The sequence below is a fragment of the Orycteropus afer genome, unplaced genomic scaffold (assembly GCF_000298275.1).
Source record: "Orycteropus afer afer isolate SDZICR_OR568_19922 unplaced genomic scaffold, OryAfe1.0 scaffold00257, whole genome shotgun sequence".
Lineage (NCBI taxonomy): Eukaryota > Metazoa > Chordata > Mammalia > Tubulidentata > Orycteropodidae > Orycteropus > Orycteropus afer.
The window spans coordinates 2,763,901-2,781,401 of record NW_006921844.1 but is presented as its reverse complement, the minus strand read 5'-3'; the positions used below and the strand labels follow the sequence as shown (position 1 = coordinate 2,781,401).

Genomic DNA, 17,501 nt, shown 5'->3' with positions numbered 1-17,501 from the left:
CACTTAAATAAGGAAACTGTAACATAAAAGCATAATTAAAACTTTGAAACCAAATTGACTGAGGATTTTTAAAGAGATACCACAGTGATAGTGACCAGAAAAAAAGCAAACTTGTTTTCTCTTCTTTCTGTAACATTCATTGTTCTGTAGTTAGACATGGCATTTTTTTAAGAATGATGTTCAGGAGTTTTTAAAGAAAGCTGAAATATGAAAAGTGTGTATTCCTGACCACTGAGCTGGCTGAACCTCCGTACTATATTTCTATTCCCCTGAAGTGGATAAAACATAAATCAGAGAATGCCAGCTTCTCCTGAGTTCATTCCCTAATCAGAGTTCTCTGGGTTTCGTAACACAGATTCTTTTGTTCCCAAGAATTGCTTGTCTCGAAGGCAGTGTGTGATTTCTCAGAGAACGTGAAAAAAAGCCAGTGGAGGCATGAACGGTTTCACAAACATTCTGGTTTCCTTTTGTTCTTTCAAGAAAATAACTTTAAACCAATGTTTAGCAAAATATGTTGGGCCACGTGAATTCTAAAGATAAACTTTATGCATGAATGTCAGAGAAGACTTTTGAAACTAAAGTTTCAGGAATTAAGTGAAATACAGGATTTAAAATCTAGCTTTTGGATAGTGGTATTACTTAACACTATATGAAATTTCTCTCAATACAGATGTGGACACAGATTAACAGTAGAGAGTTGTAAACACAGTTTCCTATTTATTGTCTGTTTCCCAACTAGAATATAAAACCCAAGAGGATATGAACTTTGCTTTTCTTGTTTTCTGTTTTCACTTCATATATGTTCCCAGAGGAGCTCTGGTAGCATAGTGCCTAAGGCACTTGACTGCTAACCAGAAGGCTGGCGGTTCAAACCCACCAGCCACTCCTCGGAAGGAAGGTCGGGCAATCTACTTCCGTAGTGATAACGCCTCGGCAACCCAAGGAGGGGTCGCTATGAGTCGGGGCCGACTCGACGGCACACAACAACAACAACAACAACAACATATGTTCCCAGTATTTATAGTGTCTGGGAACTAATACTAGAAAATACTGATTGTCATGGAACTAGAGTCAGTTCCAATTCAGTGTAATCTCGTGTTTGCAGTAGAACTGTGCTCCATAGAGATTTCATTGACTGAGTTTCTGGAAGTAGATCACCAGGCCTTTCTTCCAATGTACCTCTGGGTAGACTTGAACCACCAACTTTTTGGTTAGCAGCAACCATGCACATTAAAAGTTTGCTCTACTCAGGGACTCTGGGGAACTAGTAGGCATAAATAATACTTGATGAATATTGAACAAATAAATGTCATGATGCCATTAACCACTACTAATAATTAGAATGAAGATTGATTCAATGAAGTCCCATATGGATCTCAAAAAATGAAATAATCAATACCACTACATTCAAAACTCTTTTTTTACTTTGCCTCACAAAATGCCTAGTACCCTCATTAAGTATTTCCAAAAATATACTGCCCAATTCTTTTGACCAGGAAGCTAACCAGGTCTCTAAATCAATGCAGTTAATTGTACGAAACAAAATTGCAAGAAGATTAGCTTTCAAAATAACAAATTTGTGGAGAAAAAGACTAAAATAAATGCATTGTACCTCAACTACCGTTGGTTTTGCGGGTTTATTTATTTATTTATTTTGGGTCATTTATTTTTCTAAATAAATTTTTATCCAGCTCTCTTCCCAGGATGTAGATGGTGTGCCAACTGGGCCCCATTAAAGACTGGATCCCATCCTGACAATCTGGTGAGTTCCTGAGGTCCAGGGCATTCCAAAAAGAGAGGATCTGCCACCAGCAATGCCAGCCCCTGTGGTTTGAGACTGCACAATGAATCCTTTCTCCGGGCTTGTTTTTCTAAATTCAGTCAAGAAGCAGCAGCATTGCCTGCTCTGGTCTGGCTTAGAGTCCTGTGTTGCTGCTGTTTGTTTGTTTGAAATTTAAAATACAAAAAAAAAAAAAAAGGAAAGCCAGTTATTTATGAGAGGGGCTGAATGCTTACTATCCAAGTTAGCAGTTTACAGGGTTGCATAATTGGTTGTTTCTAATTAACAATAATACTTGGTCAGAATTTTTGCCTATGGAATTACGAAATACAAATAAAAGAGCCAAAAGACTGCTAGATGGGGTAGGTAGGGAATGAATTCACCTTTCACCAAAATGACTTTTGGAGTCTTTCAAAGCTCTAAAACAGAGGAAACCAAAGCTATAAAGTACTAATCAGAGACTCATGCTAACATGCGTGTGTGGTATCGTTCATGTTTGCATACTGTATACATTGATACTTGCACATATATTCTGTAATTCCTCATTTTAGCATGCCCCTTTAGGAAGTGAGGTCAGTTACATAAGGAAACTGTACAGAAAACTGAAGCCAAACCTCTTATAATAATATGCATTACAACTGCATTTGCTGGAAGTCTTTTGAGAATGCATTACACACATCTCACTGTTTTAAACAGAATCTATTGAATATAATTGTCATCTCTTTCCCAATGAGTCAGGGCCACCGTCATTATGAACAGTCATTAATGTGTTCCACGGTAATGTAGTTCTGCGTCTGCTTTTTAGTTTTTCCGTTCCTGCCCTAGACATTAGGCTGTCATCTGTCACTTCTGCTGTCACTAACGCTGTTTCTAACAACCTGCCTCTACTCCCACCCTGCTCTAGTTTGCACCTTCTAATATGCTGGGACCTGGGAAAACAGACAACATAGTTTGTTAAATATTACTGTTCTGGTTACCCCCAGAGACTTTCATTTTGTTTTGTTTCCACTTGCTTCTGGTTTCATGCAGTTTTGGAGAACTGAGGTTATTATAAGACTCTTTTCTGGATAAATGAGGTTTCATTATATTCATATTAGATGATTAAGAGATGGCTCTGGAGTTTGATAGATTTATTTAAAATCTCAGCTTTGACGTAACTAGCCATGTGACCTCTGAAAAGTCACTCAACTTTTCTGGCCTTCAGTTTCATTATCTGGGGGTGAGGAGAGAGATAGCTATCTAACAGGATTAATTGACATAACAAGAATTAACATAATGCCTATGATGCTTGTCAACCACTTAAAAAGTGTTAGTTTTATTACTCCTTAATCCTCATCATTACCAGTAGATTTATATTAAGGTATTTATGGGAGCTCTGGTAGCATAGTGGCTAAGACACTTGCCTGCTAACCAGACGGCTGGCGGTTCAAACCCACCAGCCACTCCTCGGAAGAAAGGTTGGGCAATCCTACTTCCGTAGTGATACTGCCTCGGAAGCCCAAGGAGGGGTCGCTATGAGTCAGGTTTGACTTGACGGCACATAACAACAACAACAACATGTACATACTTATTGCATAAGAAATTTATCTAAACATAAACTATCTACCCATTCATGTATTAACAAAAACTAAACTACAATATATCTGGCACTGATATTTTGAAGCATCATTGAATACAGCAGCTACTACTAAAGGACAATTTATTTGAATGAATGAATGGAAGAAGAAGGATGCAGCGTCATTCAACAAACTTTTATCAATGTCTCTGATATACAAGGCTTGGTGCTAGGCATTATGGGACACTAAGCTGATTTTAGCATAGATCACTCCCATAGAGGGAGATGAGATGCCCTCAAGTCACAATAATCAAAGATAGAAAGTTATAAGTCATATAACATGGTACAGGGAAAGCAATACTGGAATATGGACACAAGAGAAAATATTCTATACCTAAGACTGTCAAGGAAGATTTCATGGAAAAAAGCTGCTATTTGAATTAGATCTTAACGCACAGAAGCATATGGGCACAAAAAGGAGTAAAACGCATTCTGGGAGGAGAAATGAGTATGATAAGAGTGTGGGTGTAAAAAAAAAAAAAAAAAAAATCACTACCAGCACAAGGAACAGCTAACAATTCAACATGTCTAGAACATAAGACGAATCCATTAAGCCCATTGCCATCAAGTCAATTCCAACTCATAGAGACCCTATACGACAGAGGAAAACTCCCCATTGGGTTTCCAAGGCAGTAATCTTTCTGGAATCTTTATGGAAGCTGACTATGTCTTTCTCACTGGTGAGTTCGAACCTCAGACCTTTCAGCTAACAGCAGAGCACATAACCACTGTGCCACCAGGGATGATAATGAGCAGTGAATGATAACGTTGAAAAAAGAAAGTTAGGAGCTTTATGGTGGGGTGCTTCCATCCTAAATGGAGGCATTGTGACTTTAGGAAAGAGGAAGCCAGTGAAGGTTTTATAAGGAGGCAGGCTTCTTCAGGTCATCAGGGAACCATTTCAGCAAGTAGCATTGAGCACATCCATGACATGAGTACAACACGGTATAGATATCCAACTTCTTCATAGAGTCACATGGCTGCAGCCAGATGTGAATTCTGTCTTTGATTCTTATTAAAATCAGAAACACATCATACTTTTATAGCTCCTATTATCAAGAAACCTATCATTACCTCCTCTATGTACTTTAAACAGTTAGCTGAAAAATGTCAACATCATTTTTAACTATTTAATAATTATAAATATAGATAAAGAAAAGAGTTCAAGTGCCTTTCAAAAACAAAACAAAAAAAAATACCTACTGCCATGGAATTGATTTCACCTCATAGCAAATTTTTAACTATTTAATAATTATCAATATAGATAAAGAATAGAGTTCAAGTGCCTTTCAAAAACAAAAACAAAAAAAAAACAAACCTACTGCCATGGAATTGATTCCACCTCATAGCAAACCCCAACGGGTTTCCAAGGCTGTAAATCTTTGTGGAAGTAAATTACCTCACCTTCCTCCCACAGAGCAGCTGATGGGTTTGAACCATTGTCTTGGTTAGCAGCCAAGTGTCTTAACCACTACACCACTAGAGGTCCTTTCAGGTGTCTTATCAATGAAAGTATAAACTAAAGCATTTTAGAATAAAGTGAGCATGGCTATAATTATGTCAAAAGGCCACTTGAATAATTATCTTTGTATATCCACATATTTTTAATAGGCTGGCTCCCTTAGAAATGATTTGCCATAAAATAACACGGGATTGAAAATTTTTCTTCAAAATCATATTCAAAGTTTAAGACAACTGATTCTGGCTGCTCTTTTTTATCCTTTATAAATAAAGTTTTTAATTCTGCTTTGAGTATCTTCCATATAATAGGTGGGAAATAAGCATAGGTCAAACATAGATTTCACAATTTATATACTTAGGAAAATTTAGGCAACTATGAATTACTCTAAATCCATGTATTTAATCAACTTTTTATAAAATTAATGTATGTAAGCCTAAATATATGCAAAATAAGTGGATACAGAATTATTTATATTGCATATAAATATTATAAAATAATTTTTGAGATAACATCTTTTTCCATCTTTCTTAATGTTCTTTTTTTTTATGTCAGTGGAATGGTATCTTGTGTACAGTGCAATAAAGAGAACAGTTATTAGAATGTTAGTGCTATCCTGTACAAAAGTTAAGAAGGTTTGGTTAAAAAAAAAAAATAGAAGACCATGGAAACCTCAGGAGAAAACCCGGTACAACGCAAAGCTGAATGAGAATGAGGTTGAGTGTCAGTAGAACTGGGCTGTAAACTCAGCAGTAAGTGCTAATGTGTTGCCTAAACAAGTCACTTTAAATCTCTGGAGCCTCTTTTCCCTCATGTAGAAAATAAGAGTTGCACTTGATAACTGGCAAAGTTCCTTAATATCCTCAAAGTTCTGTGACTCTATCTCGTGGTGTAATAGATAAGGTATTTGACTGCTAACCAGAAGGTCAACAGTTCAAACCTACTGGCTGCTGCACAGAAGGAAGATGGGGTGATGTACTTCTGTAAAGATTTACAGCCTCAGAAACCCATTGAGGGTCACTTGAGTTGGAACCAACTCAATGGCAATGAGTATATGTGGTTCAGTAAAAATAAAGGCCTGGCAAGAAGGGCTGGGAAACTTCCAGGAGATATATGCATGAGTTTTAGCCATTTATTCATAAATTCAGAGAGGAGCAAATATTGTTCATTTACAATCATGCCTCTGAGCTATGTGTAAAATAAGAATGGAAAGTAGAGACAGGTTAAAAAAAAAAATTTAAAGAAGAAGGAAAGAAATCAAGAACTATATTTAAAACTGTGTTTTCCAATTTGAGGATTCAAGTGGTAAAATTTCTTCTCAGACCCTGAAACTGTCTTTTACCCAACTATATTGACCCACAGTCTCCCCTCAGCAGTTTCTCTGACTTCTCCTGGATTCTGGGAGTGTAGGTGAAGAAAGCATTCATCTGAGGACAAGAAGATTATGTGTAGCTCTGGTATGAGGCTAATTGGCTAACACAGTGATGTACTTGAGCTTCTCTCATCTGAGCTAAGTGGTCCAGGCAACCCTTAAATATTGCTGTTCTACAAAATCAAATGACATCTAATACCTAGTATGCACTGGCTGAAACCAAAAGCAAAATATTAGAAAAATTCTGTTCAAAGCCTTGCAGCATTAAAAAATAATGGCTGTAAATATTCCTTGTCTAATCTGAATAATTACCTTACAAATAATTCAGATGATTTTCTCACATTTATCTCAATGCAATTACATCATGACCAAATCTTATAGTTTTGCTTCATTAACATGAAATCCAAATGTGCTTCAGTATTCACCAAACTATCTTCCTGTAAACTGGTCCTTGAACAAAAGGACTCATGGGCACAAAAGTTTGGGGCATTGCTGCATGCTGTACTTTAGGTACTCACAGTCCTTGTAGCACCTCACAAGCTCTGCAAAGTCCTTGATCGAGGACCAGATGCATCTGTTTGACTGAACATTTCCCAAACTTACCTGGAAGAACTACCCGCCTTAGTCTCTCATGGGGTACCTATTAATATCTCAAAGAGCTAGTATTCCAATGAATTATGTGGAAGATGAATTAGAGCAACATTGTGGTAGAAGTTTCAGATTTAAATCAGATAATGTAATCTGAGGCATAGGAGTAAAAATATTGACTGAAGACATCTCAATGGTGAGATCCAATTTCATATCTAATTAAATTGGTGTGGTGAAGTTCACAGAATCCTTCTGCAAATAAACATGATATTTGTGTATCTCTAGTGTGTTCTAGAAGAAAAAGGACAATAGTAGAAGAAAAGAAGCTATTTCCCATCCATCACCACTTTCTCCTTTTTACTTAGTGGGGTTTCTCAAAGAAGTAAACTCTAGATAGAAAGAAGTCTTAAAATTGTTGCAATAACTAAACAGAATTTAACCTAAGCCCCTCATTTTCAGATAAGGAAACTAAGGCTCAATGAATAGCAATGACAAAGATCTAGATCCTATGATTGGCCAGTGAAAGAATTGCAATTAATATCCAGGTCTCTCAACCGACTTCATCCCTACCACTGCTCCATGCAATCTATAGCCTTGGTCAGAATAGTGTCCTCAGTTCCCTCAACTCCTTGCTCCCTGCCAGTCCCACTGTAGTGCTTCCTTTCCAGGCAGCTTAAATACCTTAAGCAGTATGAATTATCTCAGACATGGCAATGACTAAATAAAAGGATTGTAGAAACCTAAAATGCCTCACATAGAGATTAGTATGGCAAATCAATATATTTTCAGCTATACGGACAGTCTACTTCTGACCACTGCACCCTCTCTGCCTTCTAGAATCTTGCCTTAAACTCTAAACCACAAATTTAATATGAGATTATATAAACATATTATATAACTTTCTAATTTGCTTCACGGGAGCAAATTGTCTTTCCAAATAAAACGTCAAATCCCACAAGACCAAATTTTTCTTAATAGCCCCAAAGTATCCATAACAGTGCTACATACCCAGAAGGCAAGCCAGCCAGTACTCATTGTTTAGAAATTAAAGGAATTCAAAAGGAGATATTAAAATAAATATTAGTTCTACCAACTCAGAGCATGAACACCTTCCTGCTCTAAATTATATGTTGGTGGAAAAATAAGAACAATCAAATGAGTATCTGGTCAACACAAAGTTACCCACATCAAAAATTAATACACAATCTTTCTGGTTTTTCTGAATTTATATATAAAACAATGCATGAATTTTTAAGAGTCTACTGGAGTAAGGCAGAGTTAGGAACACAAGAATATCAGTAAAATAATTTCTACAAGTTGGCAAAGGACAAAGGGTAAGAAACAATGAAGGAAGCACCACAAAGATGGCAAACCCAACTCCTAAGAAAGCCATGTGGTTCATCCAGAACTTAGGAATTTGCAGAAAGTAGCCTGAGTTAGGAACTATGGAGTGCCACCTTTCTTTTTCCCAACTCTCAGGGGGCAATCAGTGAGCTAAACTGAACTACTCATTTGCAAAAGATTGGGCTGGTAGGGGAACAGCACAGAGGAGGGTAAATTAAGCCAGCCCCATTTTACCTGGTTCTTTTTAAAATTCTTTAGCTAAAAAAAGACTCTAAATAATAGCATCAGCTGCAATCTAAAATGTTATCTGCTTATCTTAGCCCAACAGCCTGTTTCCTGGGTGCTTTGGGCTATAGAGTGAGGCAATGGGAAAGAGATAAAAGCCTACTTAGAAAGTTCTGGATCTTAGAGGTGGCATAACCTCAAGAAATCATGTGGTGTATGGTCAGTGACTTCACCTAGATAGGGGTCCTACTCTAAAGATGAGACCCAAACAAATTAAATATCTTGCCCAATGTCACATGTAGATGAAGGGAGAAGTTGACTTCTGTACCTAGCACAATGATATCCCTCATTCCCCACCCTCCATAATGATAATGAGTGATATCATTGCTGATGTCAGATGGTTCTTGGCTGAAAGCAAAGAATACCAGAAAGATGTTTGCTTGTGTTTTATTGACTATGTGAAGGCATTTGATTGTGTGGATCATAACAAATTATGGAGAACATTGTGAAGAATGGGAATTCCAGAGCACTTAATAGTGCTCATGAGGAAACTATACATTGACCAAGAGGTAGTCATTTGAACAGAAATGGAGGCTACTGCATAGTTTAAAATCAGGAAAAGTGTGTGTCAGGTCTGTATGCTTTCACCACACTTATTCAATCTGTATGCTGAGCAAATAATCCAAGAAGCTGAACTACATGAAGAAGGATTGAAGGAAGACTCATGAACAACTTGCTATATGCAGAAGACACAATCTTACTGACTGAAAGTGAAGAAAACTTGAAGCACTTGCTGATGAAGATCAAAGACTAAAGCCTTCAGAATGGATTACACTTCAACATAAAGAAAACAAAAATTCTCACAACTAGACCAATAAGCAATATCACAATTAATGGAGAAAAGACTGTAGTTGTCAGGGATTCCATTTTACTTGGATCCACAATCAATGCCCATGGAAACAGCAGTTGAGAAGTCAGGTGTTGTAATGCACTGGCAAATGTACTGCAAAAGACCTTTTAAAAGTACTAAAGAGAAAACTATCACTTTAAAGACCAAGGTCCACCTGACCCAAGCCATTATATTTTCAGTCTCCTTTTACGCATGTAAAAGCATGAAGACAGAAGAATTGATACCTTTGAATTGTGGTGTTGGCAAATAATACTGAAAGTACCATAGACTGTCAGAAAAATAAACAAATCTGCCTTGGAAGAAGTACAGCCAGAAAGTTCCTTAGAAGCGAGAATGCCAGACTTCATCTCACCTACTTTGGACATTGTTTTCATTATCTAGTGCTGCTCTAACAGAATATAACACAAGTGTAATGTGTGGCTTTAACAAACAGGGATTTATTCTCTTACAGTTTAGGAGACTAGAAATCCAAGTTCATAGTTCCACCTCTGGGAGCTGGGTGAAGGCCCTTCAACCTTGGGCTTCTGCCTCTTGCCTCAGGCCTACTGAAGCTGGAGGTTTCTCTTAACTCAGGCAGCTGCTGGCCACTGAGGCTAACAAACCGAAGATTAAAAAGTAAAATGGCTCAGTCCCAAGATTATCAAACAGCACTGTAAGCCACTAGTTCAAGTCCAAAAATAGTCCCAAGATCGGCAAGCAATATAGCAAGCTGCTAAATGAAGACTCAGTTACATGCAGGGTCTAAGCATGCCAAAAAGCACAGAAATCTTTCTCAAAGCTTCTTCTTATATACTGGAAGCAGACCACATTCCTAAGGCTGCTCACAGTAGATTTCATTATGGAGTGGATTACCATCATCTTGGGGACTAACTACATTCACCTGCCCAGCCACTTAAAACCAGACCCAGCCAAGTTGACACATAACCTTAACTACCACAGTCACGTTGTCAGAATGGACCAGCCTCTGGGCAAGGATATCATGCTTGGTAAAGTAGAGGGTCTGGAAAAAAGGAGAAGACCATCAATGAGATGGATTGACACAGTGGGTACAAAAAATGGCTCAAACACAGCAAAGATGGTGCAGGACCTGACAGCATTTCGTTCTGTTCTATGTAAGGTTGCTATGAGTCAGAGGCGACTTGATGCCATGTAACAACAACACCTAGCACAAAACATTATAAGGATAAAGTCTTCCTAGAAGCCACTGGCTCCAACCACAGACAACTATAGCTAGAAAGCGAAAGGATCACTCACAACTCTCTGGTTCTCCACATGCCAATTCTACCTTACTTTGGAAGATGATAGCAACTGTCAAGATACCACCATCAAATGCATTAATAATAACAGTGGCCATAACACTATGGTGTGATGAAGTAACACCATAGGATAAAAATGTTAACATGGCCTAAATTGTGGAATTTTAAGATGGTAAGCTCTGGTGCTGGACTGTGTGAGTTCAAATCTCATCTCAACCACTTGATAATTGAGCAACCTATTGAACCTCCACAAGCCTCAATTTCCTCATCAGTAAATGGAAACGACATTGTATATACTTGTGAGGCACACATGCAAGCCAGATCAAACTGGCAGAAACTAAAATGTTCAATGAATGTTAGCTAACAGTAGTCATATTCTGCATTTTCCAAAGCTTTGTCATAGTCATCATCTCTTAAATATTCAGAGTATCAAGTTCTGGCTCTATCCAATACAAGCCTTGAGAAATGACCCCAACTTGGTTGATAAAGGTTGGGCAATCTATTTCTGTATTGATACTGCCTCAGCAACCCAAGGAGGGGTCGCTATGAGCCGGATCCGACTTGATGGCACATAACAACAACAACAACAGGAAAATAAAAGACACCTGTATGATTTTATTTGATTTTAAACTAAAACCATCATTACTGCCATTGGTATTACTGCTACTACTCTGTACCACCAGGCTTACTATATTTGTCTTCTTTTTGTCTGTTTCCTATATCTGTCCTTCTCTCTTTCAATTTGCTCTCTTATTAACTTGGGCTTTTATTTCTTTTGTAAAAACAGTAAAGTGTAGTTCAGATCTCATCTATCACTACCTAGCATTGTGACCTTGAGGAAGCCTCTTAACATCTCTGACACTCAGTTTCCTCATCTGTAAAATAGGAAGAATAAGAATATTCAACACAAGCCTATTAGGAGGATTAAATAAAATAATACCAATAAGGTGCCTATGATAAATTCTAAGTAAATGTAACTAATTCTCAACATTATTCAAAGGATTTTTGGATTAGCAGCAGCACCACATCCTCTCCCTGGATTAAAGGAAAGGAAAATTGTGTCTATTAAAAAGCTTGTGTGCATATCTAAATATTTAAATAATTAAGAATATAACAGAAAAGTTCACCCATGCAAAGCTCATTTTTCTGAATGTGAGGAACTATCATAATGATAACTGCCCAAGTTCAAGTCCTCTGTTGCAGACAGTCAACTGCTAATGATGCAGGGGATTTATTTATTCTAAAAGAATATCTGCTCAAGAATAATCATGAGAGAAAGAAGGGCTTCTTATGCACAGGGAGACAGCTCAGGGGGCAGGAGTGTGTGGAGGGATGGACACTGGGAAGAGGTAACTATGGGGAGGAAGTGGGAGGGGAGCTGTTGCATTGTGGTAAATGTGGTCAATGACATGAGACAAAGTATATGTGAACTGCTGTATGGAAAGTGAATTTGCTCTGTAAATCTTCACCCAAATCACAATAAAAAAAAAAATTAAAAGAAAAAAAAAGAATATCTGCTCAAATATTTTGGGCAATTACTTGGTAAGTTTACACTAGAAAAGAGTCAGCATTGATTTATGACATAGCCACAAATTAGGGCAGTTTGGAGGATACAAAAAGAAAAGAAAAAAATTCACTGCCCTTGACTCGATTCAACTCAGAGCAACCTCTCCTTGGGTTTCTGAGGCAGTATCTCTACAGAAGTAGATTGTCCAATATTCCTTCTGAGTAGTGGCTGGTGAGTTTGAACCACCAGCCTTCTGGTTAGCAGTCAAATGCCTTAGGCACTATGCCACCAGTTGGCAAAGAAGGAGCATATGCTCCCCCGCAAGCCCACCCCCTGGATGAACTCACCCTGAGGGCTTTAGAATAGAGGTGAGAGGAGGAGAGAAAAGGACAAAAGTATTACTTTAATGGGTTTTCCTTTTCATAACTTGCATCAGTTTTGTTTGTGGAAACAAATCTTATAAAGCAATTTAGATATATCTAGGTTATATTTTAATCTCTCTTACTAGTTTCCAAAAAATCAGCAATTGAAAACCCTTTTGGATCACAACAGTTCAATTCCATTATGCATGAGGCTTTCACTAGTTGGTGGATGACTCAACATCAGGTAATAACAACAACCTATTCCCAAAGAGCCCCTGGGTGGGCTCTTTAAACCATTAAATACATACTCAGCTGCTAATGAAAAGATTGGAGGTTCTACCCAGAGATGCCCTGGAAAAAAAGGCCTGGCAATCTACTAAAAAATAAGCCATTGAAAACCCTATGGTACAGTTCCACTTTAGCACACATGGAGTTGCCATGAGTCAGAATCAACTCAACGGCAACTTTTTAAAAAACTTGTCCCCCCAAAAAAGGTGACAAAATGGAACTGAGAAGAAACAAGGGGACCTTGACTATCAACAAGGCAGAGTTACAAATTAATGACTTCCTAATTTGTCAAGTGCTTATTCCATACAGCCCATATCTGGGCTAAGATAGGCACAGTGTTTTAAAAGAATCTTCAGACTAACCCACCTAATTTTCAAAAGGTCAGATGGACCTATATCCAAATTATAGTCTGATCCCCACTTCTCCAAGCCTCATTTTGACTTCAGTGACTGAAGCAAAAAGTCAACATTATATTCTTATTCTTCCTATCTCCCAACTTCCGTGATAAACAACAGTAAGAGAGAAAAAGTGATGAAGAAACAGCCTACAAGATCTACTTGAGGTTGTCTTTGTGAGGACAGCTCTCACACATGTAGCCAAGTCAGCAAGGAAAAAGACACCAAAGTGGCAGCAAAATGTGCCATGAATGTGATGTTTTTAATTCACAACTCAATGGTTCCAATAAAGAATGGGATATAGTTGGCAGAGGAAGCTCAGTGTATCCCTCATGCTTGATCCAACTTGGACAGCAATTAGGTGGGTGGACAGAGAAGCCCATCTCTAATTCAGCTTTACAAGAGCTTTGATTATCTGGCCAAAAGCATATCACTTGTTGGCTGCATGGGAAAACCAAAGGCAGAGGCAACACATGCTGGCAAGAGGCTTGTCTGAGTGGGTTATTGGCAGTGAAAAGTGCACAATAAAGGCTTACTGGAAAGGATAGGATCTACTTTGAAAAGATGAACATATTCAACTATCACAGATTTAACTCAGATCATCTCTGTGGCTCCTCTAAAGAGAAAATACAAATCAAATATCTAGATGGGCTATACAGTGGCATCATGGAAGAATGACTCAAAATGGAAATAAACAACATGAATTCTAGCTCCAGTTCTGTTACTGACTTCTTTGGGTGGCCACATACATATCATTTAAATTTTATGGCTCTGCTCAATAGTATAAGTGTTATAGAATTGTGCATCTCTTAGCCTTAGCATCCTCCTCAAGAAAAAACAGGTGCTAAAGGGGGCATTGGCAGTTCATAGTGGGAGACCCAGTTTCAATTCCTGGACAATATATCTCATGTGCAGCCAACATCTGTCTGTCAGTGGAGGCTTGCATATTGCTATGAAGATGAACAGGTTTCAGCAGAGCTTCCAAACTAAAATGGACTAGGAAGAAAAGGCTGGTGATCTGTGTCTGAAAATCAGCCAGGGAAAACCACATGGATCACAGTGGTCTGATCTGCAACCGATCATGGGATGGTGCAGGATCAGGAGCATTCCATTCCATCGTGCATGGGGTCACCATGATTTGGGGGCCGACTCAACTCCAGCTAACAAAAACATGAGTATGTAACCCATAGGGTTGAGAGAAAATTAATGTGATCTATGTCAAGGAGCTCTGGTGTCATAGTGCCTAAGAAATGTCACCACTAACCAGAAGGTTGGTGGTTCAAACCCAGCAGCCACTCTGCAGAAGGAAGATGGGGCAATCTACTTCCATAAGGATTTACTGCCTCAGAAACTCGATGGGGGTTGGTATGAGTCAGACTCAACTCAATGGCAGTTTTTCTGGTTTTAGCTCAGAACAGTGGCTAGCATATAGTAAACGTTCAATAAAGTTTAGTGATTAATATGACTCTTTGTAAAACAAGTGGGATGAATGTGCTCTAAGGTGCCTATAGCCATACTGTTGTATTTTATTCTAAACTCTGGAGAAGTAAAAGGGAAAGGGCTCTGGGCAAGTGGGCTGAGAAATCTAGGCAGATCATATATAAAGCATAGGCAAGTATGTCATGGCATCTATATAATGTTGATGTTTGTGTTTTGTAATCTTGAGCTAATGCCGGTTATTGCCAGACAAGTCAACTGGCAAGTTAAAGTAATGATCATCGTGTTGGGAAGGCACTGTGCAGTCATTTTCATATGGTTGCAGTCATGTACTGAGATACCTGAGAACTGTAAAACCCTAGGGATGGAAAAAGTCCTGGATTTTTCTTGGTAAATCACTATCTCTTTCTGATGAAGTCATTCAGTACATTGAGAACCAGCTACACCTGGATTATTAGTTATGTGAATGCTGTTCCTTGAAGGTCAGCCTACAATAGACTCCATCTCGACTCGATGGCAAACATCAACAACACATTACACATAAGTTACCTCCTGCTGAAGCTTAAGTGGGACTTATCCTGTATATTATGTGACTTTGCATCTCCTTTCCAGTTCCCATTATTCAATGAAACCCTCACACTGGCAAACCCAAGAGGAAAAATTACAAAACAGAAGATCTCCACCTGTACATGGGGCAGATAATGGAAGTCATTGCAGTAGAAAATGTTGCCTCCTTGTAAACCCCACCCATCATTCCTAGTACCCCACAGTTCTGTAGACTGGGGCTGGCCCACCCAGAGTGGCACCACTAAATTCCAATACTATTAGAAATTCAAGTGTAGACAGTACCCTCAAGTAGACCAAGCTATTAGATATTAATGTTCAGACAACACCTACCTCACTCCAGACCAGCATGGTACCGAATATGACCTGTAACCCATCAAAGAAATTGTCCCCTATGATGATCACAGTCGCGCCTCCCGTCGTCCATCCTTCACTCGGGCTGATGGCTTTGATACAGGGAGTAGCTGCTTTTCAACACACATGAAAAAGAGAAGGAGTCTGCTGTTAGAACCAAACTTTAATGATGGGAGACTTGAGAAAAAGAAAAAAAAAATCTTTTATCTTTTTCACTGAGGGAAAGTCCCTCAAGATCTCAGCAATTCCTAGCTGTGGTAGGACGTGAAACCTAAGGGTGCAATTTCAGTTTTAAAAACAGTCTTTTCGTTGCTTCTATTAAGAATACATATATTTCTGCAAAATCTTTTATCACACCTGAAATATTATGAGATATAACACAGAAGTTAATGTATATTTTGAAATGCTAAAGATTAAAAATAAAGAAGAAGAACATGCTTTGGGAACATGCTAGAAATCTTACATATTTGCTTCATATCTCCTGAAAAGAAAACTCAGACATTTTTAGATAAACACTTCTGTTCAATAGGAAGCTAAGAAAGAGAGGAGACAGGGATTGAAAATTGCTCTTCTCCCATGTCTTTGGTCTATAACACTGACATAGCAATATTCCGCATGAGAAACCATTACTATTTTTTTTCAAATAAATATCATGGATCCCATTTTACAGATTCAAAGAATGTGAATTGTGTAACCAAACAGCTGAGCAGGGCTGACCATAGAGTCTACATGTCCTTGCTTTGCTGTCTTTCCCAAGCTTCGAATCCTAGAACTGGCTTTTTTAAAAAATGTCACATATCTTGTTTTGCCATTATGAATGGTCCTTGGAGAGAGGAAATATTTGTAAATACTGTGATTGGAGGTAGTTTGCACAGTTATGCAAGGCATACTTTCAAAAGCATTGCTAGGGTATAAATGTAACAGTGGGATCATGTCTTTGAAATCTTTCAGAGGGCACCTTCTTCAAGGTGCCACCAATGATTTTTAACTTCACACTACCATGCTGCTGTTCTCAGGATTACTTTTATGAACAGCAGCAAAACAAAGTTCTTAAGTAAAGAAGATATTGTGCAAGAAGAGAAAAAGAGTCCCTCTTCTTTAATAAAAAAAGTTTATTAAGTATCCTAGACTGACTTCCCAAGTAATGAAGCCAATGAGAGGACCAGTTAATTTTAACACGGGAAAAAAAAAAAACAACCCTGGCAAAAAATTATTGTGCTTTGTCAAATTTGCCAATTTGTCATACTTTAACTTTTGTAAGAAAAGAAAACGTTAAGCCTAGCCCTGTGGGACCATTGCTCATGTGCCACCACACAAGCAAGTAGAATGGGCTTTTATTCAAATTAATCTTATAAAATGACACAGAGAAGTTTGGAAATATCCAAACTAAACATTCCATGTTGGCTGAACCCATAACAATGCATTTACAACTAAAACAAGGCAGCTCAGATGTGTTTTCTCTCTTCCATGTTCTCCCAAAAACAAAATAATTAATCAAGAAAATGTAAACGTCTCATGATTTGAACATTCTTGTACAATTTTTAACACATTTAAAGGTTATGATCAATATTCCAAAGACATGGAACTTTTTCTTCAACTAAAATTTTCTTTAAAAAAAAGACATGTTTAAATGTATGACTGAGTATTCCCAAACCAACAGTAGGTTATGATATCTAATTTCAAGCAATCTGCAAGAGAAATAGACTACATTTAACAACTGCATGATTTTTTTCCAAATACAAGTAGTTTGATAGTATTTTAGTTAATGTTTCAAAATCTTAATTCTTAATTTCCAACTGAGTATACTTCTTTGCTACAATGGAATAAAAAAGGTGTACTCATATCTCTGGATACTTCTGAGAAGAATGAGATATTGGTTTAACTGAACTGGTCTTGAAAAGTCCTCCCTGATGACAAAGTGTGGAACTCAAAGATGTCATTGAATTCCATGACCCAGTGGCCTTAGGAGGGGTCTCTATGAGTCAAATCAACTCGACGGCAGTGAGTTTGGGATTTGTTTGTTTGTTTGTTTGTTTTGGTTTAGT

General features: G+C 38.0%; 1 protein-coding gene across 1 annotated transcript in view; it reads right to left on the bottom strand.

Moving 5' to 3' along the window:
- The window catches only part of EBF1 (EBF transcription factor 1), a 506,142-nt gene that overhangs the window by 103,982 nt on the left and 384,659 nt on the right, over positions 1 to 17,501 (bottom strand). The window contains exon 9 of the mRNA XM_042782192.1: positions 15,436 to 15,566. Within this exon, the coding sequence (XP_042638126.1) occupies positions 15,436 to 15,566 (131 nt within the window). The remainder of the gene's footprint in view (positions 1 to 15,435; positions 15,567 to 17,501) is intronic.